This window comes from Mercenaria mercenaria, chromosome 5 (assembly GCF_021730395.1).
Source record: "Mercenaria mercenaria strain notata chromosome 5, MADL_Memer_1, whole genome shotgun sequence".
Classification (NCBI taxonomy): Eukaryota; Metazoa; Mollusca; class Bivalvia; order Venerida; family Veneridae; genus Mercenaria; species Mercenaria mercenaria.
Window position 1 is genome coordinate 66,406,323 of NC_069365.1, and position 23,274 is coordinate 66,429,596.

The window sequence follows — 23,274 nt, forward strand, 5'->3', positions numbered from 1 at the left end:
ACTACCATGAAGAACGTATTTCTTCTAGCAAGCTTTCTTGCTACAAGTTTGATCTCTACGCTGGCCTCGGAAAGTAAAAGAGGTAAGTCTCAGGCACTTATTAAATACTCATTTATCTTCAGATTTACAACTTGTTGTATGCGTAGGACTGAACCACGAGGGTGTAAAGCAGAGTGATAGAATATTCCGGAGTGTAAACGAAGAACCATGGTAAACCAGAGCATAAATCGCAAGAAGGAATTGTTTATCTTCATTCTAACATGCTCAGTAAAACAAAATGATAACTATTATTATGAACTTCAGTCATCTTAGTACAGTTAGTAGTGACGAAGCGGATGTCATTCGGCTAACTGGTCAACGTCATCACTGACGTCATAATGTTCTTACATCGGTCCGCGAGTCAACGGTTGTTTATTCGTCTAACTTCCTTCTCAGTTTAATCGACAGATAATCGAACCATGTTAGAATATAGTTTTGAATGTTTCCACTTTCTCAAATACCGGCGCATTTTGACAGTTATTGGCAACAAGTTATGCAAAAGAACAGTCATACGGTCTCCACAAGATTTTGACAGTACCGTTGGACGACGCTGCGCCATTTAGGTCGCAACTGACCCATATCTGCGTCTGATCTCTAGATCTAAGTAAAAACTATTAAAATATGTTTTATATTTCTATGCCAGTAGATTCATTCGTTCCTTCAATCATTACGATTATTTCTATATTATGATAAGCGACCGTATAGATCTAGATCTAATAATGAGATGATCGAAAAATGCACTGACATGCAGACTGTACGACAAAAAAAAAACACTATTTTTTAGATATCAGAAAACTATTCTATATTTCTCAAGAAGTCCTTGAAACTTAGTTACTGAATCATTATAAGTTACGGAAACACATATTACTTATAAAACTTTATATTTAAAGATGTTTTTCACAATTATTTCTAGCGGACAGAATTTTTTGTAACTTTGCATATTTATAGATTGATGTATGACAAGTTAAAATAAAAAATAAAAATAATAGGTACCCGTGCTTCTTTTTTCAATATTCAAAGTTTATTAAGAACACCAAATCGGTATTTTTGTCTGAAGAAACAGTACATACATGTCATTATAAAACTACTGCAAACAATTATTTATTCGAAGTTTCACTCTGATGTTACTGTTTATGCATCCGAATTAATAACACCACTATAACTATGCATAAAATGTCAACATATAGATATATTAACTCAGAAAAATTACTCTTGACAGATGTCGAAAGTATCTGAAACTGAGAAAAACACGAAGTATTTCTTAATAATATGAAAAATCTAGCGGACAGAATTTTTCCAAATTTTATATTATGTAAGCTAGAACTAAGACAAAACAATCTAAACCAAAAAAATAATATCAACCCGTGCTTGTTTTCAAGAAAAATTAAAAAATATTCACTCCACCCACAAAAGTATTTTTTCATTACCCCACCCACCTAAAAATTATGAACATTTTTTTTCTTACAAAACAAATTGCACAATGTTATTATCAGTTCCTTAACCATAATGCTCCTTTAAGGTTGCATGCCTCTAGGTCAAATACTTTTTGAGATACGTGCTACACAAGCTTTCACATCCCATTTACGTATATATTTGACCACGTCAAGGGACATAAATCTGTTTTTATTGAGTGAAACCTCAAATAAAAGCACTGGTGCACAACTTCGCATGCTGAATTTAATTCTTGTGTGGTTTCATGACTCTTGGCGCACATAATTTTGAGGTACATGCGACACAAATGTTTAGACCCGTTATGTATAATTTGACTATCAAGGGCCATAACTCTGGTCTTACTACGTGAAATGCGGGATAGGGCACAAAAAGTATAACAACGTTTTTAGGAAGTCACATTTGAACTTGAAGGAGATATATCTACGTTAAGATTTTCTGGAATTTTATTTGACTTGGAGTCGGCTGCATCATTACTGGACGAAAAAGTTTACTTTCAAATTGGCTGTCCACAATGTATTCGATTCGAACACTTCCTACAACTACTCCTCCAGTAAAACACCATCACTTTTAAAGGTAAAATATGGATGCACGACCTATATTGTCAGTACATACGATATATTTTCCGCGAGTGCGCTGCATATCCGACAATTATGCACTTTCGGCGGCGAATTCTGAACTTTACAGTGGATATCGCTTGCTGCGCGATTGAGCTGCGCACAAAATATTGTGATGAACTCCTTTAAAGTAGAGTAGTGGTCATGACCGCAGGATAATGTTTGTTGCCGCGGCGACCTGGTTCGATTCTCGACTCTGGCATGTTTTATTTTTCTTGATTTGGCATTTTTAAGATAGTTTAGAAACTAAAACTCATGTTCTAATGTTCATAATATGACCAAACTTCCGTTTCAAAGAAAGATTTTTGTTTGCAAAAATCTGGAGGAGTGATAATTATGATTTGATAAGATTATGCCTGTATTCCTTTGCAGAAAGATTATGTAACTTAAACATGGGTAAATATCAAATTTCACCACATTATAGTAAGTGCTAGGTATAAATCTAAAATTAGTTTATTCATATAATTATTTCTTATTAAAGTTTCATTCTAGTGTATACATTCATACACACAAAAAATGTTATACAATTATAATTGCAAGACCATTCTAAGAATTATAAGAGATTATTATTATAGTATTTACAACAACATTAAAAAGTCTGTCTAACTGAAGTTTAAACTTGAGCTGATATTGCTTTTTTAACATCAATAATCCTTAAATCTACCATAAGAAAAGAAGATAAAAGATGACCGGCAATATTGACTAAAGAAATGGCTCTAAAATCAACTATTACACAAGATCAGATCACATTTTAACAGATTAGCAACAATTTCTTAAAATGTATACATTAGTTTTACCAAGATGGTTATGATATCTGCAATACAGTATTACAGAAAGAGATGAAATGAAGACATAGCCAAGGATTGTCCAACCTTGACTATTTAAAAGACTGAGAGTCTTAATATGATTTTATTCGAAGTCTAAGCACGACCGAAGGTCAACATCCCTATTTCAGTTGTTTATAGATTTAGATGTGTTCCTTGCACCTTTCGAGTACAAAGAAAAAAACATGTTTATTTGTCATTACAATATGGATGAACTGGAGTAAAATCACCATACGCGGAAGTTGCACTTGCGAAATATGCACATGCTCGTTTAAGATGTATGCATATTGAGAGATGTGTCCTATTTTCGTGAACGGAAGGCTTCGTATTTCACAATTTGTAAAATAAAATTATACTTCCATCTTGTCGCTTTTCAAATTTGAGGTAGCCGGCAAAAAGCGTAATTCGTTTAATTAGATAAAGAATTAATCAACTTATTATTATTTGATGGGCAATTAAATGTCTCCTTATTTTCATCAAAACATATTTATTGTGTACAGTGTCATAAAAGTGCAGGTGGACGGATAGCTCAGTGGTTTGCACACTGGCCTTCCAATCCTGAGGTCGGGGGTTCGATCCCCGGCAGCTACTCGGGAATGTTCAGAAACGCTTTTCAGTGTTTCCCACCCAACCAGAGGTGTACTGGTCAGGAACCCAGGCAATCCTTGCGTGTATCAGTGCTATACACTGGGCACGTTAAAGAACCAGGCTGTCTATTCGCAACGAGCTAGGCCTAGTTAGCCGGACAAGCCTGTATCTGATTTCTGATCTCTCTGTCGTGGGGGCTTTGTCTCACTCTGTCCCTCTGGTCAGATCGCTCTGTGTCTGTACTAGTAGAGGATGAATTATGCGTCCTGTGTGTCTGCATTTGAATTATGTAAAGCGCCTTTGAACGTGAAATTGATCATGAAAAGGGCGCTATATAAATCTGGTATAATAATAATAAAATGCCCCCTTTCAACCCCCATTATTACCGTTTATTACCCCCACCATGTTTGTTAGATTATTTGCCATTAAAGGTAATAAAAGTAACAAGCAAGAAATTACAAATTAAGTAACAGTCAGAGCATACACAAAAATTGTCTGTGATTTATAATACCTGTTTGAAATATAAAACTATTTCAATAATTTCGACGTAATGATAAATTAAAAATAAGAAATATCAGTTTGTAAATTTCTAAAACTAGACTTTGCTGACACATTCAGACTTTCATTCTTTCCTGAAATAGATATGCTAACGGGTATTAAATGTGATAATTTACACATCATCTTATAATTCATAATATATTCAATAATATTTTATCTTTAAAGTAAATAATTAAAATAAATAGTCATACAACACACATTTTGATTTGTTGATATCTCTAGTTGTGATGATTCTAATGGAATAGTGAACAGATTAAAGATTACAGTTCAAAGATATGAAAACAAAAAAAAATTGTTGAACATAATTGAAAGATGAGGAATTTCAATATCCGTGTGTCATATCTTGATGTTCTAAAAAAACAAACAATTTGACAAAAAAAATGAAAACGTCTCTTTCTCTAAGATCAAGCAACTTCATCTTTGTGTGTGTAATTTTTGCAATAAAAGATCCTGCATATAACTTCTTTTGTTCACCTCTCGTTCATTCTCTCATCATGCATTTACAGTGCCAAAATATGTGATGATAAGACATATTCAAAAAGTTTAAATCTTTTCTAGGAAAATCAAAAGAAGCTAAAATAACAGGTAAATAATGATAATCTAAAAATTGGGCAAAAGCATTTATCTTCAGATCACAAACGTCTGCAAACGTTTAATATTTATAGGTTATTAGCTTTGTATCGGGAAATATGCACTCGTTCTTCAGCGGAACTTTAGGAGCGGAATATACTTCCGCTGAAGAAGGAGTGCATATTTCCCGATGCAAAGATAATAACCTTTTTATTACATACGCATCTACACGTATAAATATAAATAAATGTAAATATTATGAATTTGTTCAATAGCCTGACTAGGATTGACAATACTGAACTAAATAGAAGAAATAGTGCAACAACACACACTAAATTACGTCATGCACCCGATATGAAATTCGGGCGTCAGTGTATGGAAAAATATTGACGTTTCCAGTACCAGTGCAACTAAACGGGGAATAGAAACGAGTTTGTAATAATTCAAGCAACCGAGTCAACGGTTTAGAAATTCTCCTCGCATTCGGGCGACCCCAAAACGTTTTGAGTCGGTCCGAGTCTCCGTTTCAAAAGTAATAGTGATTGTATGAAAACACAAGGGGTCAGCGGAATCACAAAAAAAAATGTTTAAAACTTTTACACTTTTGAGTCGAGCAGTTTTGCTTTGAAGCATCGCCGAAGCAATACGAATATTTTTCCGCTTTTCGTATTTTCAATGAAAATGACTCTAAATTTTGGCCAGAATTAGACTTATATTTTTTGGACTTCAATGGGGAACAAAGGTGGTAATTTAAAAGATTAAAAGGGTAAGTGAACGCATAAACTTACAATTTATAAGTTATATCATCATTTAGAGGAAAGATTATTACAACTTTTACTGCTGAAGCAAATTCGATATCTTAAACCAGTTAAAAGATATAACAAATAAATCGAATTTATCCTTCTCTATTTAATATGTCAAGAAACCGATAGTACCGATTATTGGGGGAAAAATGAAAGTTGGATATGCGAGTTATGGTAACCAGCTCAAACAACCTCAAACATCACTATAATAATGCTACTGGAATACTGTTCAAGACATAATTAAATTGCACAAAGAAGTAGCCCTAAGTTTTTAGGTTACCTGTTCCTTGTCCTGAAACAAGAAGTGACATTGAACACAGTAGTCTTAATATTGTAATACAGCTCATTAAGGATTTTGTAAACTCACTGAAAACATGTTTCACCTGATCATCTTCCAGTGAATGTTGCTTTAAACCAAAAGGCACATCAGTCCTCTACTGTGTTTTACAAATACTATAACTGGAAGGCTGATTTTGCATTGGACGGTAATGCGGAGTTTTCAGATGTCTGTAGATGCTGCAGTTGCACAAGTGGTAGTGAAACCCCCTGGTTAATCATCGACTTAGGGAGCATCTATCACATAGGAAAGATAGTTGTTATCGGACGCCCAGATGTTGGCTGTAAGTAGAATATCTAACGTAGAACATATTGTACACTATTATTACTAAGTACGTAATTTTGAAATAATTTTGTAGCTGTACAAATAACGCCGATGTACAAGCACATACTTAATGACCCCTCAATATTTACGATATCTTTCATTTACTATTATAGTACATAAATAGCATTTCTCATAAGTATAGAAAATATGTTATTATTTCAGCAAAATGTTATTGTATCTTTTCATTCGTTTTACGACCATTGCCTATTTCAAGAAGTAAATTACATACAAACATGAATATTTGATTTTTCTATGAAATCAGTAAATACCAGTTTTAAGGATACAGAGAGGTGAAGGTATGAAATTTTCACTGAACTAAACCAAATTGAAATATGTTCGTGTGGTATGAAAAGCTTAATTAGTCATTATGCATTTTTCTTTAAATTCGTTTGCAAATTCTAAACATTGTAGTTTTGTGACCTTTTGAAACAATGCAGAAGTTGTAAAATGAATGAAATTATATTATTGCATTACTTGATTTTACTTTAATGTGTTAGTAACAGCATTTTTTTTCTGAAAGTTTGATGAATGTTTATAAATGAAATATACTGTATTATGAAAAATAACAGAAAACTATAGAGGGGCATGTTAGAAGTTTCGTAAAGTATATATGATTTCATAGAGACGGAGTGAAGTAAATAGGAATTTCCCACACAATGTGTCGTACGTCTTTACGGCCCAAGACATTTCTAAGGTTATGATTAATACAAAGTAACTCATCACGGCCTTGAAACAAAATAATTACATCGCTCAAGGCCATATTTCATCAAGCATATCTCTACATGTCTATATTTTTCATTTGGGGAAGTCATACAGCAAGCTTATGGAAGGTTGGTGGTTCTACCGAGGTGCTCACTTTTGCTAAATGAGTGCCCAGAGTTGAGCATGGGGTCTCCTCCACCATCAAAGGTCGTATGACCAAAGAAGTTAAACCCGACAAAATAATTCCTTGTTATAGACCAGCTAAGAGAATTTGAGCTATACGCTGGAGAAACGGAAAGGCAAACAAATGAGACAACTAGCCTAGTCTATAGAAACGCAGTTACGGAAAGTGAATACCGCGATACAAAGGGACGGTTTGATATAGCAGTAGGGAGTGTTAGCATGCAGTTCATCAGAATCTACAATGAAAATATAAAGAAAATGAGTATATGTGAAGTGAACGTTTATGAAGGTAAGTAAAGTTTTATTTTACCATACTCCATCTACACCAATCTTCAAAAAAGGGAATATCACTTGTTTGTGAAAAAAGTACATTTGCAAGTCCCAACGAATATTTTACATGTGTACTGTATCTAAAACAAAGAGGTGGTTATACAACTCAGCTATTTATTTTATGTTTTGTACATCGGTATTTGTAAACGTTTGTTTAAGAAATAATATATTCTTTAATGGTCCTAGTTCAGAAGTCTCTTCTGTCTCATCTGATGTCCCACATGGGCAGTGTGTATGACCCTCTTCTCTTCCTTAAGTACATTAACAACTTGCCTTCGAGAGTCAGATCAAGAGTACGCCTTTTTACAGATGACTGTCTAATGTACAGACAAATCAGGAGACAGAATGACGTAGGTGGTATAGGCCTACACTTTTAGAGTGAGGCGATTACTGAAGATGATGATGATGATGATGATGATGATTTAATTTTTGTCGTTTAATAAAATCATAGTTTGTAGTTCAGATGCGAAGGAATTATATCACGAGACCGCACCCCGAGTGACATAATAATACGCATCTGAATGACAATGATTCTATTCAAGAGCAAGTCATCAAATGAGATATATTATTTCAATATAGTCTGGGAGCCACGGTCCAAAATTTTGAAAAAAGTGTCCGACATGTTATACAAAATATTTCTACACCATGTTATAGGGGAAAGGTCTACTACTTATAAAAAGTGAGTTTGGCCATCTCTCCTCACTTGCAAATAGGAGAAATCCAAGATGGCGATCAAGATGGCCGCCAAATTAAAGAAAATGGACAAAATATGGTAATGTCAGCAGCATTTTGAATTAAATCAAAATATGGTATTTAAAACAATTTAAATTGCATTTACAGTGTACAAGTCCACAGAAAATGTGTTTACAGATATAATATAACCTCAAGGTCAAGGTCACATTCAGGTCAAAAGGTCAAATTTATTGAAATTTTGGCTATACGACTATTAACGTTGGGTATAAAATTAACACTTTAAATTCAACATCAATGCTCATTGGTATGTACAACATTTATGTGTTTTTAGTCTTGAAACCATTCAGCTCCATATTTTCATTACCATGGAGAAATACAAGATGGCGACTAAGGTGGCTGGCATTTGCAGAAAAGGTTTAAATAAGTATGAATTTAAACGTAAATGAAGTATTTGACTTTTCTCATAAGTAACTGCACAAATTACAATTGAAAATGTAGTAACCAGTGTAACAGAAGCTAAAACTGCAATCAGATGTCAAAGGAGACTTTGCTTTAATCATTCAGATGATTTTATCAAATCTGTTCATATACTATTTCAGCTTCACATACTGTTTTAAGTTAACCCCAATTATTATACAAATATAAACAAACATATACACACTTTCTATTACTATTAACAAGAAGAGAATAGTGTGCAATGTTCAGTATGTGCCATTCCAGTGATACATTTTGCAAGTTTAAGAGTCTAAGTTTCCTGTATCATTGCATTTCAAACACATCTCACCCACACTATTTATAATGGGAAATAGCACCCAACCTTGCCGGCTGATCAGAGTCTACACTGTTCCCTCTTAACTCAACAGGCAAGGTTTTATTGTTTGATAATAGACTGATCAGCTGGCATCATTTTATTTAGAGGATCAAGGTCTGCACCAGGCGGCAAGGTTAGGTAATTTAAGCACTCTTAACGGAAAAAATATTGTAACACATACAGTAAACATTCGCTACCAAAACTAAATGACAGAGCATGTTCATTGTATTCGTTTAACACAAAATGCACTGATTTATAAATTTCTATGACAGTCTCGTTATGACATCTTTTTTCGACCTTTTGGCCATTTCTGTATCTTAAAATATATATGTGAACCGTAGTATTTTTTTTCTTCCATTTAAGTACAGCTTTGTAATGTAATATTGCAGGTACTTGTTTGCATTAAATCCAAAGCTGTAGTAAAACTGTACAGATAAACTTAAACTAAAGCCGTTTTTCTGTAAAGTACACCGTTGCATGGCTTTTTATTGCATGTATGTACTTCTTTACATGAAATTCAAAGTGATATTACAACTTCAGTTATGAAGATTTTGGATTAGATTAACATGAAGCTACATTTCATTGTAACAGTATGACTATCAAATTTATGATGAATCTTGAGAAATGTATAGACTCGATAGCTGAATTTGTACAAGAATAAATCGGTACATTTTCAATGCCTCTCACTTGCAAGATATATTATGTGCTATGGCTTTTTGGCCAGTTTTATATCATAAATATATAGGTATTAAAAGTTGCCTCAAATAGCAACTATGGGACCGAGTATCAGAACATTCATTTAGGAATTTATCATACATAAGCTTCTTTGCACTTGAAGAATTCTTTTACTCAAAGTGAAATACATTATACCATCATTATTATTATGAAGTCAATTTGGTCCTACAACTCCATTTTTTGTACTTTGACAATAATGATTATATTATGCAGATAGTCAATGGAGAAATGTATTCAGCTACTGACATAATTACGTTAGCTTAACGAATATCATTACAGTGTATGTAATAGCATGTTAAACTCGTTGTAAAAGTGTTGTCCTCTATCTATTCTAAAACTTTGCGATCTGTAGCGTCCTGAATTAAATGTTTTTCAGCAATGCATTCATTTTTTAAGAACCCCGCAACACTGAGATCTTATGACAGGAATATGTTTCGCGTGACAAAATAAGAACCCTTGATGCTTGGCCAGATTGCTGTATAATTAGATAACGCTTTTACAGGGCAAAACTGATGGTTATCTCTATGTTTTTAAGTGAACCGTATTACGCCGCTGATTTTGAAGCAATTAAGTTTCTAATAAATGACAGTTTTTTCAAGGATTATCCACTTAACTTCATTTGGCCATCCAAACCCTGTTTAGGAGCGACCTATTCGCTAATTCTGAATAAGCCAAAGAATGCAAGTAAAACAATGACAGAAATACGACAGACTAATGATATGAGGTGAAACTCCAAAGAGTAGCACATAACGCCATAAATATGTGCCCTTTTGACCCAAGAAAAACGTTTCCTATGACAGCTCTGGAAGATTTTCTTAATAACGAAAATAACTGAGATGTCCTAAAATTCAAATAATTTTTGATTATAGTTCAATCCCAAGACATATGTTGAAATGCTCCTTCGTGACGATCTTTTTTCGAAAAGAATGGGCAATAAAAAGAATTATGTGGGTGGTTAGAGCTGGCCAAATCTCAGTTAACTTACAGGTTTGTTTAAATCGTTTAAACTCGATAGGTTGAGAGAGAAAGAGTTTTGTGCTTCTCCAAACCGTAATAACTGCCCACCTCTAAGCTGAAGGTATTCCAGAGAAAAGCTGGTACCTGACGAGGGATTGGATCTGCCTAATAAAAATGTTTAGCTTTTAACCTCTTAATGTAAGGATTCTCACAAGACACATATTGCGTTCTGACTTCGACGACATTTTTTAAGAATGGCAAAAGTGATGCAACTAATTGATGCTCCAAAAGGAAGAGCTTTGTCAATATAAATCTTTTCACGAAAGTTAAACCCTAATAACTCAAAGTGGGATGGGGAAGCTGGTATAAAACGAACTGCACTCTTAATGTTAACTTTAAACAATATGCAATGTCTCCCATGATTTTGTACCAGCATAACCGGCTAAAAAAGGGAATAATTTAGGATCTATGTAAAAATCGCCAGGATGGTAGGAAAGTTGATGAATCATTCTGAACTCCCCTGGGGCTTTCTTAGGCACGAGACCAATTGGAGATACGATTAAATGAGGAAACGTTGAAGGTCCCACCACTCTGACAGCTTGATTTTCTGTGTTTATTTGTTTTTGAATAATATCAGGGTTCAGCTTTGTAAATTTAAGATTTAAGATGCCCATTAAACTGTAATGAAAATCAGGTAAAGGTCAAGAAAGCGTCATGCAGCGTCATCTCGAGGAACGTCAAACACTGCGCTTGACGATGCCACGTCTTTGCGTTCTAAGCGTTGACAGTAAACAGTTTATAGCTATTATTATAATACAAACATAAAATATATGTCTAACTTGAGCTTTTAAGGCGGCTTGACTTGCTACATTTGGCATGAAATCAATGGGTTTATTAATCTCATTTCCCTTATTTCAGTTTGATATACATAGTCTGTTTGGGGCCACTTCAATTTCTCCATTGTAACACATGTATTGATGTTTTGATTTTAACAGCTGTGAACATATTTATCTCTTTTGATGTTGGTATGAGATAAAGTTACCTTCTGACAATGATGTAGAATTAATAGAAGAAAATTGGTTGTGTAATATTATTTTTCATCAAAAATGACCTTTGACCTTTAACCTGGCCTTGACCTTGACACTGTAAACTCCGAGTTTCTATATCTTTTAAAGTCACACACACTGTTAATTTTTAAATTAACACTATTAGTGACAGTGGTCATTTTTATAAAAAAAATTCAGTTCAATTTTGAAAATGTACTCATAGTATACGAACTGGTGGCCATCTTGGATTTCTCAGATTTGCAAGAGCGGTCAGCTGTCCAAAGTTACTTTTCATAAACACTGGACATCCCCCAACGTAATAACCTAGAAATAATTTGTATATCAGAGGGGTGCACAAAAATTGTATTTTTTTAGCTTTACTCGCCTTGGCTCCCAGACTAATAATAACACGTTACAAATACATCCTTGACGACATCAAATAAATATTTGCCGGAGTTCTGTTGGTTTATTTTCCAGCGCGCCGCTATGTCGTTGTCGCTATGACGTAATAATTGTTACGTCAGAAAATGAATTGTTGTTTAATAACACACAGTTTTTAGCCTTCTTTTTAATGGGAAAATGAAATGCACTAAAATTTTAATTTAAAATTTAGATAAGAAGATAAACAAATAAGACAGCGCTAAATGTTCACTTTAAAGAGCTCGAAAAGTCACCATTTGACCCAAATCGTGTCGGTGTGAAGTTAAACACAACAAAAAAACGAACCAAAAAAAATCAATTTGATTAAAGTGTTTATTTCTTTAACTGCTTATTTAGACCTGTGTTGGTGTGATCCGTGTTCCTTTTTCCCATATTTTTATCATATATACTAGTCAGATAAACAAAACAAGGAATTGGAGTACATTCTAAAATATGTCCTGTAAAATTGGCTGAGACCAATGTGAAACCATATGTAGCGTGAGGGGAAAGGTGCAAATTTCTATGTAGCAGCTCCTGTCATGCAATGCAATAATGTGACATGAATGTAAGCGAGTTTGCCCGTATGCTTATTTAAATGACGAGATATAATAGAACATCACGACTTTTTGGGTTAATAATACTTATTTTATTTATTTATATACTTTAAAATGTCCATGCTGGTGTTACAAATTGCACAGTGTTCATTCAAGACCAGACAAAAAGAATGGTGTTTTGTAAAAACAAACACTTTTATACCGCGCTTTTATCTATATTATTCAGCTTGTGAAGATTACCAGTTTGAGCCGGACTGTATACCATGTTTCTGCGAAGGACATCCTTGTGACAAAAAAACAGGCACTTGTTTCACTGATTGCCAACCTGGCTGGCATGGCACGTCGTGTAATATATGTAAGTGTATTTTATGCTTGATGTGTGTTCACGAAAACTTGAGATACTTTATTTAAAAAAAAAAAAACTAGCGGCAACAACCATTCAGAAATTCAGAAAATGCTATACTAGAATTAAATTATTTATAGTACAGAAACATAACTTATTTATGTTTAAACCTATATTTTTCCAGTAAGAGCCTGCCTTGACTTATCAAAAATGAAGTTTTAATATTGTCAGTTTCATGCAGAGAATTACTGGACAAATTTACTCTGCATACTCTTGTAGCCTGTGAGTCTGGAAAGTACGGTACAAATTGTGCAGGAGAATGTCGCTGTCTGAATTCACCAGCATGTGATAAACGTACTGGTGCATGTCGTGATGGATATTGTTTGTTTGGATGGAAAGGAAAATATTGTAACATAAGTAAGTACTCCCTCTTATTATAAGTATTCCTTCTCTTGAGAAGGAATATTATAGTTCAATAAGTCACACTTGACTGAGCTACTGATACCGAAAGCTGTTGTCATTACAATCTGGCCAATAAAACTCCGTGACCTTAGAAATAACCTCTGACGTTAGACTATTCTTTCCTAATTGAGGCGACTCTGACTGAACGCGTTCCGTGGATTACATATTACTAAACCCGAGGATGTTATTTCCTCCATTCTTGAAGAACATAACATACATTCAGTCGACCAGATAGACATATATCAGCAAATTTAAATGTAAACAACTAAATATTATCGTTACCTTGAAATATATGAAAACAAACCCCATTGCGGCCCTCTAATTATGCGCAACAAATTCACGCATCAAATCGTAACGGATTGACCGGGTCAATGTCTTATTGCCGTATTTACTCTACTGAAAGTGGTAACAGATTTAATTTGTTGTTGGATTTAACAATTTATGTTAAATAACTAGCGTAAATACTTACTTGAAATTTTTGGCAGTATAAAACAGACATTGCAACCAAAATTTTACAAGATGATCATTTTATATTTATATAGATATGCCCTAGAAGGAACTTTTGCTATGCTTTAACTTGTATCATTTAAATTCTACGACACGTGCTAACTTTAGTGTTAATTAGTTACGTTTGCTGTTATCACTGTTTCAAGGGAATCTACTCTCACGGTTTTGTGATTGCACATTAAGCGACAGATTGTCGAAGTTTGTTTAGATGACATTTTTATATGTAACAGGTCAATTTGAAGAATACTTGGTACTCGACAAAAAAAATTGCTTTTTTGTATTTTGTATCAACTAACATTGACAAACAGGTCTTTCTTAAATCATTGGCAAGTCATCAGCTTCTATTTTGGTGTAGAATGTCTGAACGTTCCATTTAAAATTATCAAATTATAAAAGCCGATCATGTAAACTTACTTATTAAGTGTAAAACAGAAAAAGTGTCGCCCAATAAAGTTTATTTTGATTGAACCTGTTCATCGACGGTAGTTGAAATGCTTGCTATCATCCACGCCCTCTAGCCCCGGGGGATGGGCAGAACTCAACATTTTCACATGACACATAATACAAAAATGTACACCAAAATACACTTTAGAGACAACCGCAGATGGGTTTTTACGGGTGTGTGCATGGAGTGCAGTTCCATGAAAAGCGGGGAAGGTTTCCAGTTAATACAATGAACTAGCCCTTAACGAAACAACAATGGACAGAAGTAAACGAACTAGAAATTAGGGAGTGATCATATGTCATAAAAAACAGCTTTCTGCTTCCCTTGTCATGCCTTGTCTTTTGGATTTTGTTTTTTTATTTATTTCATAACTGTATATTCTTGCATAAAAACTACTTTTTTCACTGAATCCGCCCATTTATTAACGGGAGAAAAAACGTGTACAAACAAGGCAATTCACGTACTATTAATACCCGATTTTTATTTTTGAAATGCTTCCCCAGGGACGTATATGTATTTTTGCACAGATTGACATCTGGTATCTGTGTCTTATTTCTTTCATAAAAACCTCCTCTTGAAGCATTAAAGATGCAATCTCAACCATACAATGTTTTACTGTATCAGTAACTAACGCCAAATGCGCTGCCCCCAACAATTTTCGTACTCGTTTCTTCTCTTGTTTACTCCCCTTTTAGAACTCGTCGTGAATTCAGATATTGTAGACAACCGTGAATGTTAAAGAATCGCGTGCTTACCTGTGCGATTCTTTGTTTTTAGGAATCATATTTATGATTTTGGTAAGTATCAATCGGTATGTTTTTATCTAATTTCTCGAAGAATTTATATAAACAGCTTGGAAGCTTGACACTACGTTCGTACTCCTCCGTACTCCAGCTGTGTCCGTACTCAATATAACTCGAATGTAAAGTTATTATTCTTGAAATGGTGATCAAGTTCACCAAATTGTGAAATGATATGAACATTTATTGGTAATTTTATGTTTATAATAATGAGAGATAAAAAAATCGCTTAAAAACCTTCAGGATGTGCTTTTGATAGTGTTGTTTATTTCTGGGCCCTGGATACGGATATTTAAAACATGTTTACCGTTTCCAAGAACAACAAGAATGGTAAATAAAAAATGTACCGGAATCGTCAAGCCATCACATATGATAACAATACATAAAGTTGTCGTGTAATTTTTTTATTCAAGAATAGCTTCGGTCTCGGCCACAAACAATCCCGCGGGCTTCAGCTGACGTTAATACACAAAAAAAACGTCCCTACATTCAGTACGTTCTATCAAATAAGTAACCAAAATTTTGGAAAATTACAAAAACATGGAGATTTGTCTGTTACTTTGTTATATCCTACAAATAGCTTTAAATGAAGGAGTATTTGTTATTTAAATGATTCTTTTTAAAGTTTATAGACTTTTCAATCTGTGCGCGTTCATTTCTAGACAACAAAGATGTTGAAGTAATATCCAGAAAGTCTAAGCTATTTGAAATCTTCTCAAATCTGATGTCTAACTTTCATAATTAAAATTTATTACTAAAGAGGTCTATGTCAATACAAAATATACAGCTGTGTGTATGTGTATATACAGTAGTATGTGTCAGGTTAAATATGGTAAATATTAACATAGTATGAATAGCTGGTATATTTGTTTTTTGCTAATATCTGTGATATGACATTTAATTGCGAAAACAGTTCTAATTTAGTTTATTGTCAGCTAGTTAAATACATTTGGAAATGATATTCTAGGTTAAAAAGGTAGTTTCTAATGATAAGCAGGAGAAGCGCGTACGATATCTTTTACAAAAATGGTGCGAATTAATGTTTTCCGCTACAGGTGTGATAGTGTCCGAAGGGAAGTCGGTAAAGATGAGCACTCAGTTTGATATCTGGAAAGCGGAAAGCGCAGTTGATGGAAATACAAGAACGGACGCATCAGCTTGCGACTGCTGTGCTGCTACTAAACATACATACTCACCATGGTTTCAAATTGACTTAGGAAAGCTATTTAGAATTGCTTATATAGTTATTTTTGGACGAACTGATCATCATGTTTCGTACCGTAAGTAATTTTCTTATTTACAAGTTAGAGAAAAAAATATATAGGCACTTTTTAATTATGTAAGATAATTTTGCCAGAATAATTATAAAGTGAAGGAAGAAAATTGTGTACATTTTAATAAAAGGCACATTTAAATATATGTATCTTTATATCAACACAATATTTACACCGAGGTGACGATCTGGAACCATTTGAAATGTTGACATTATTATTATTATTCAAATTAATATATCTTATTTTCATTCGATTATTATTATCATTATTATTATCATTATTATTATTATTATTATTTGTAGTTTTTTTTCTTTTAATTTTACCACATTTTTAACCTAATAGAAATAACAATAATGATGTATCTATGTATCTGTATAGATGACAAAATATGAGTTTTAATGTAGTTTTATTAGGCTGGCGATATTCGCCAGACTATTATAACCATATGTCGAGTTTCAACAGGTGCTGAGACTGACAACAAAAAATATAATTTCGTGCGCAATTCAAACAGTCCGCCACGTTTATCAGTTTTGCCATAGAGTTGTATAAAGATTGTTAAACTTACCTGTTTCAATAGATCTATTTGTTTTAACATGTTATAATAATTTTTTTAATAATATTTTTCTAACGGTAAATACTTGAAAGATAACATTAGAACGCTGGTTCCGAGATGAATTATACTGCGCATTATTCGACGACCTGACATAACGTGGAAAATAAGAAATATGAAATATCAATTAAAATGAACTAATAGTGATATGAGTTATGTCAGGGCATATATTTAGGGCTTAAGTTTTAAGAATCTATTCTTTCAGATCATTTGCTTTAGGTACTAAGGGACGTAATCGCTGCGTGGAATTGCCACAGTGACGTGAGAAGAAACAAATGACCACATTATACCTGTTTTTTTAGGCTTTTTTTATACTAAATTCGTTTTAAACATTCTGACGAATACAAAAAGATATAATGTAAAAAGCACTTTGTTACCAATTTGCTTAAAGGGTGGGGGAGTAGATGTAAGCGAGTTTTGTTTAAACACACGTTTTCAACTTTTTACAGGTTATATTAAGATAGTGGACCCGTATTGGTAATGTTTAACAATTGCACTAACTTGATAGAGTCCTGAAATTAACATATTTTCGCACTGTGATTCATCTTTAAACGACTTTTACCGTGTCGTTGTTGTTTGTTTGGTTTTATTTGTTAATTTTGTATATATTATGTCTTTTTTTACCCCAGCTGAAACAGAGACAAATTTCAAAGTGATAGCCATTGCGTAAAACGATCGCAGAGAATTCATTTTACCAAATATTCTTCTAAATGAAACCTCAAAATATTGCGTAACAATTATAAAACACAAAATAAAATTGTCGATAACAATTTTTATGGGGAGCCTCGAGTAAAAGGATTTAATCGGACAGAAATTAAGCTCCAACTCTTAAAAATTATGGCCTTGCTCTATGCATTCATAAAGAACCATAAGCAGAAGTAAAACCTATCTACCTAAATTTATTCTAAACTTTGTAAAAATAAAAATGTAAAATCAAGAACTTTTACACATGTAACTAAGTATTTTCAGAGATGTCTAAACATTTACCCTTCAGGTCAAATTCATTTGAAACAGCAAGAAATTGCTAATCAAATAAAACATTTCCGCTTTTGCACGACATATCAATGATAATAAGTCTTAAAAAACGGTTTATCTTACTCGAAAAAAAAAAAGAAATATAATTAACAAAGTTTGGTCCTAGTGGGGCTTGAACCTACGCCCTACTGAAAAATTAGATAAAGTTATCTCATGGTAGGAATTGAATACTCTTCAAAAAAAGGAGTACATTATTACGGGTACTTCAGTTTTGCTAACCATCGTATTAGGGAAGGAACATGACTAGACTATAATCATTGACAGTCCGGTTTATAGTGGAGTTCGAGCCCAAAACTTCCCTCATACCGACAAGAAAATCGCCCCATCTGATCAATGCTCATACATTCACACATGATGTGTGTGTGTGGGGAGGGAGGGGAGGGGGGGGGGGCGTGGGGAAGAGCGATTGTATATCGAAATATAGATGTTGTGCTTGTTACCTTTATATTTTATCTGATATTATGTCCCTCAATGTTTATTATCGCCTCTTTTGAAAAATATATAAACGGTTATGGCACGCAAATTGTCCAATAATAACGTGAACCCAGGTTTACGGTAAAAAAAAAACTAGAATTAACAATTACAGATAAACAAGGGTTTTCGAACGTAAAATCAGGTTTTTCTAATACTTATCCATATTTTCGAGCGAAAACACGCCCGTGAACCCAGATTTCAACTAGGTTTTTCAATTGAACTTTGAATTTTGGCCGTTATTCTAAGTTCACGAGCGTGAACCTATGTTTACGGGAGTAAACCAGGGTTCACGAGTGTAAACCATAGCTTACGAACGTGAACTTAGGTTTACGACCGTAAACATAGGTTCACGCTGGTGAACATAGGATAATGACAAAAAATCATAGTTTTGTTCGAGAAACCAAGTTTTTCGAATGTAAACCTACGTTCACGTTCATAAGCTATGGTTCACGCTCGTAAACCCAAGTTCATGGTCATAAACATAGGTTCACGTCCGTAAACAATGGTTCTCGGCAATCAAATGATCCAATAATTACATTCTTTGTCGAAAAACTAGGATTATCGAATACTAACATAAATTTTTCGAGCGAACACAGTATAACGGGCTTAAACTATAGTTTACTCTCTTGGACCCATGTTTACGTCCAAAAACCATCTTATCTAAGATTTTGCAAGCATCTTTCCCGCACAGTTTTCATTCAGTATTTTGTGGTAGCCAGCCTTTCTGTACTTTTAGTACTTTGATTTGAATAAGAGAACTTTTACAAACTCAGTGTTCACACAACCCTGCCGCGACCACTGGCACCAGACCAGAAAGAAAATGCCTCTGTACATGTTATACCCTACCCCAAGGTATTCTATAAGAACCATGGTCATGAAGGGGAAAATATACTAACCCGTTTCAACCTAAAGCACGCAGTTCGGTAAATGTGTACTATGGATGTCAAACAAGTGGTAATTTATCTTCAGTTGTGTACCGGTCACATTTCTTCAATACTTCTTATCTTACAAAAACAACGCGTAGTTTATAGTTTTTTCAACCTTACACAAAAAACTTCCCTGGTGAAGTTCCGTTCTAGATTACAAAACCATTCCGACTGGTTGTTGTGAAAATGTATGTCAATCGTCATTTTACTACACGTGTTCGCTAATATGTGAAAATGCAGCATAAATGTGCAAAATGAATGAAATAAACAGAACAGATGTAGACCAATGTATGATTTCAACATCATATACAAGATGAATTTCATTCATCATTCGAGTTTTAGTGTAAAATTGTGATTTTTTTAAATTCTGTTTTTGTTTGTTTACGTTTCGCCTGACATGTGCACACTGCCTTGACCTCTTGACCGGATGTTCATTAGGGAAGGTCACGCAAGTTTTTTTTCTGTAACGTTGACGAAAACATAAAATATGTTGATAATCTCAGCAATATGGAATATTGAGACAATGTGACTGGTGCATGTTGGAAGATAAATTATCGCTTGTTCAATATACTAGGTACTCATTCACCGAACCGGCGTTTAAATTGAGATATGTACGATTGAAACGGGTTAGTGTATTTTCCCGTTCATGACCATGGTTCTTATAGAATATCTAGGGGTAAGGTATAACATGTACAGAGGCATTTTCTTTCTGTTCTGGTGTCAGTGGCCGAGACATGACCAATTTACAATATGATTACTGTGACCTTCACGTCAAACACAAACTTTCTAGTTCATTGCATTGAAGAACATACATAAGTACAGGTGTTTATCTGCTTCTTGACCAAATAAAGAGGTGACTAAAAAGATTTGTTGATGGTCCAGCGGCAGTAGAGGTTTATCCTGTCAAGGCTAATGAAAATGGAGAAAGTTTACCTCGCCAAATAAACTTGCTCCATCTCGACAGGAACAATGTATTTTCTCATTAAAAAATTTATTCTGTATTCTCTTTGTACGTAACGCCTTAAATTAATTGTGTCCACACATTTCCATTGTGTAAAGCTATATAATACTAGGCTTTTACTTGCTTCGACGTTTTAATAATTCAGACACGTTAGTATTCTGATTATTACATTATACATAATGAAAGAAAAAACGGTATAAGTTAAAATATAATGGACCAACAGCCATGATTGTAGTTTTCTTTTTTGTGCCTTCGGTTGTTGTTGTGCCGCGAAACAGAGACCTTGTTCTAAGCTCGGCTTCTTGTGGAAATGCTTAATGTATTACCGACCATCTGATGGTGATCCAGTAAAATTCATAATGTACTTTCTATGTATATAAATTACAGAGAATTTCAAAGGTCTAAATATTTATGCGACGAAGCATGATAGAAGTACCGAAGAGCCGATATTTTCCTTCTCCAAGACCAAATATTTCCTGAATATAACATTGAAAACTCCAGTGATCACGCGGTACATCACATTAAAACAAACGGGAAGAAAACTCATGGTTATTTGCGAACTTCAGCTACTGGAAGGAGGTATTTCCATACAAAATTGAAGATCCATAAAATTATATTCATATTAAGAGGTTCGACTTGGTCATAATTTACCAGGTATCGTAAGCAGACCGCTTTAATTCTAGAAAACAAAATCAAAACCATAAGTTGTATCATCAACAAATCACGAAAGCATGAAGAAATACATTTATTTTTTTTATCAGTTTATTTTTCTTTAAAAACGACAGTCTAACATTCAAGGAAGTGGTTAAAAAACTGAGAGTAATATAAACATCAAGATAAAAGATTGTCCATTTTTTCTGTTGGAGATTGCTGTCAAGATGATAAAAAATCTTTTACAGATTGTGATGATGGGCAATTTGGACGTCTTTGCGATAAATCTTGTAATTGTCTTGGCGAAATATGTAATAAAGAAACAGGTGTATGTCCATCTGGAAAATGTCTTCCTGGATATTGGGGATCTACATGTTCAGAAGGTAAGTATAGCTTAAATCGTTAGTGCAGTTGCTGAAATTATTTCATTTCCTATAGAAGAATATATTTAAAAGCAAAACGATCAATCTCAGATGGGGTAATTCTTTCGCTGTCATATGGACGAAGGAAACGTGTGCACTTGCAGGTATAAAGTCGACTGTATGACAATTATTAGATAAGTTTTTCATATGCCCGTTTATTTTTTAATTAAACAGATAGTACTCTTGAATTTATGAAAAGTAAAATGACAGACACCTTCATTTATTTGAAATATTTATTTCTATCGGGGCTTATTTGTTCTGAACATAATCGTATTTTCAGAATGTGCAGATGGACAATTTGGCATTGGGTGCAATGCAACTTGCGGACATTGTTTAAACGGAAAAACATGTGACAAAGTAAACGGCAGTTGTCTCAGCTGTAATCCAGGCTACCAAGGACAAACTTGTACAGCATGTAAGTAGGATGTGCCATGATCATGTTAGGAAATGTAGGATTTTTCTGTGTAGAATATAAGTAAGCGACACCGTTATTCTACCAGATTGTTAGTAAAGAATATGTGTAAGTTACACAGTACTTCTGACAACTCTGTGTAGAATGTGAGTAATTTGCACAGTATTTCTGTCAAGTTATGTAAGTTGCACAGTATTACTGTCAAGTAAGTTATATAGGGAAAGTCTATATATGATATGAGTTAGTTGCATAGATCTTCTCTCAAGTTATATGGGACATATCTGTATAGAATATAAATAAGTTGCACAGTGCTTCTGTCAGGTTATATAGGGCATTTCTCTATAGAATATTATAGAATGTTTCATACGGACAGAACAACGGTGTAAAGAATTGAAACTCAAGCAATGTTTCTGTGATGTCTTGGAGAATAGCGTTTTATAGAGCATTTATTAAACGTAACAGTGAAATAAACTACACAGTTACTGAATTTGTTTCTTTCTTTGTTTTCTTTTCATTTAGTGATTGCTTACTTAACAAATGGAAACATTCGACTTTAGCCTGTCATTTTTTTCATTTCTTATGTGAAGCATGTAGTGACGGCACGTATGGCTTGAATTGTTCTTCATATTGTGAGAACTGTCAAGAAAACGAATGTGATCATGTAACAGGGCAGTGTGTGCATGGCTGTAACCCTGGATACAGTGGTCTTATATGTAACACATGTAAGTTGCAGTGAGAATTTTGTTGTATAAATAGGTAAACGCGAACAACAAATACAGTGGTAATGACAATTACCTGTACAAAAATATTTTATAATTGTGTTTATAAGTAGAATTCCGATACTTCTTATTGTTGGCAAGACCTTTATATAGCACTTATGCAAATGAAGTTGAATATTCAAATATAATAAACAAAAGTCTTAAAACGACTTTAAGCATTTTCCAGAATATTTTATGATTAGAGCCATTATTCTATTCATTCTTACTGTATTATTTATTTAACAAACATAGCAACATTAGTAATTGTAAAACTTTTACAGCATGTGGATATGGGAGCTATGGAATGAATTGTAGCCAGAGTTGTGGATCCTGTGCTAATAACCAAACATGTAACAACACAAACGGACATTGTGATACAGGATGTTTGGAAGGATTTATAGAACCGCTGTGTATAACCCGTAATGGCTTAAATAATTTCCAACCATTTTAATTTCTCTATTTTTCACTAGCATTAGAACTAATTACTGTCGCATATTCTATGACTTTTATGCCCCCCCCCACCCCCACACACACAACATTTATGTGGCGTGTGATGGGGGTATATAGCGTTGCTGCTGTCCGTTCGTCCGTCCCGACATTTTGTGTTCGAACTCCTCCCACACTATTAGTTGGATTTGCTTCAAACTTTCACAG

At 33.9% G+C, this 23,274-nt stretch overlaps 1 protein-coding gene across 1 annotated transcript; it reads left to right on the plus strand.

The window, feature by feature from the left end:
* Positions 1–23,071, plus strand: LOC128557354 (multiple epidermal growth factor-like domains protein 10). The gene is made up of 11 exons (XM_053544659.1): positions 1–82; positions 5,847–6,068; positions 7,068–7,283; positions 12,767–12,895; positions 13,163–13,300; positions 16,153–16,377; positions 20,765–20,956; positions 21,277–21,411; positions 21,731–21,865; positions 22,450–22,584; positions 22,902–23,071. The coding sequence occupies exons 1-11, from the start codon at positions 7–9 to the stop codon at positions 23,069–23,071; spliced, it is 1,773 nt and encodes a 590-aa protein (XP_053400634.1). The 5' UTR covers positions 1–6.
* The last annotated feature ends 203 nt before the right edge of the window (positions 23,072–23,274 follow it).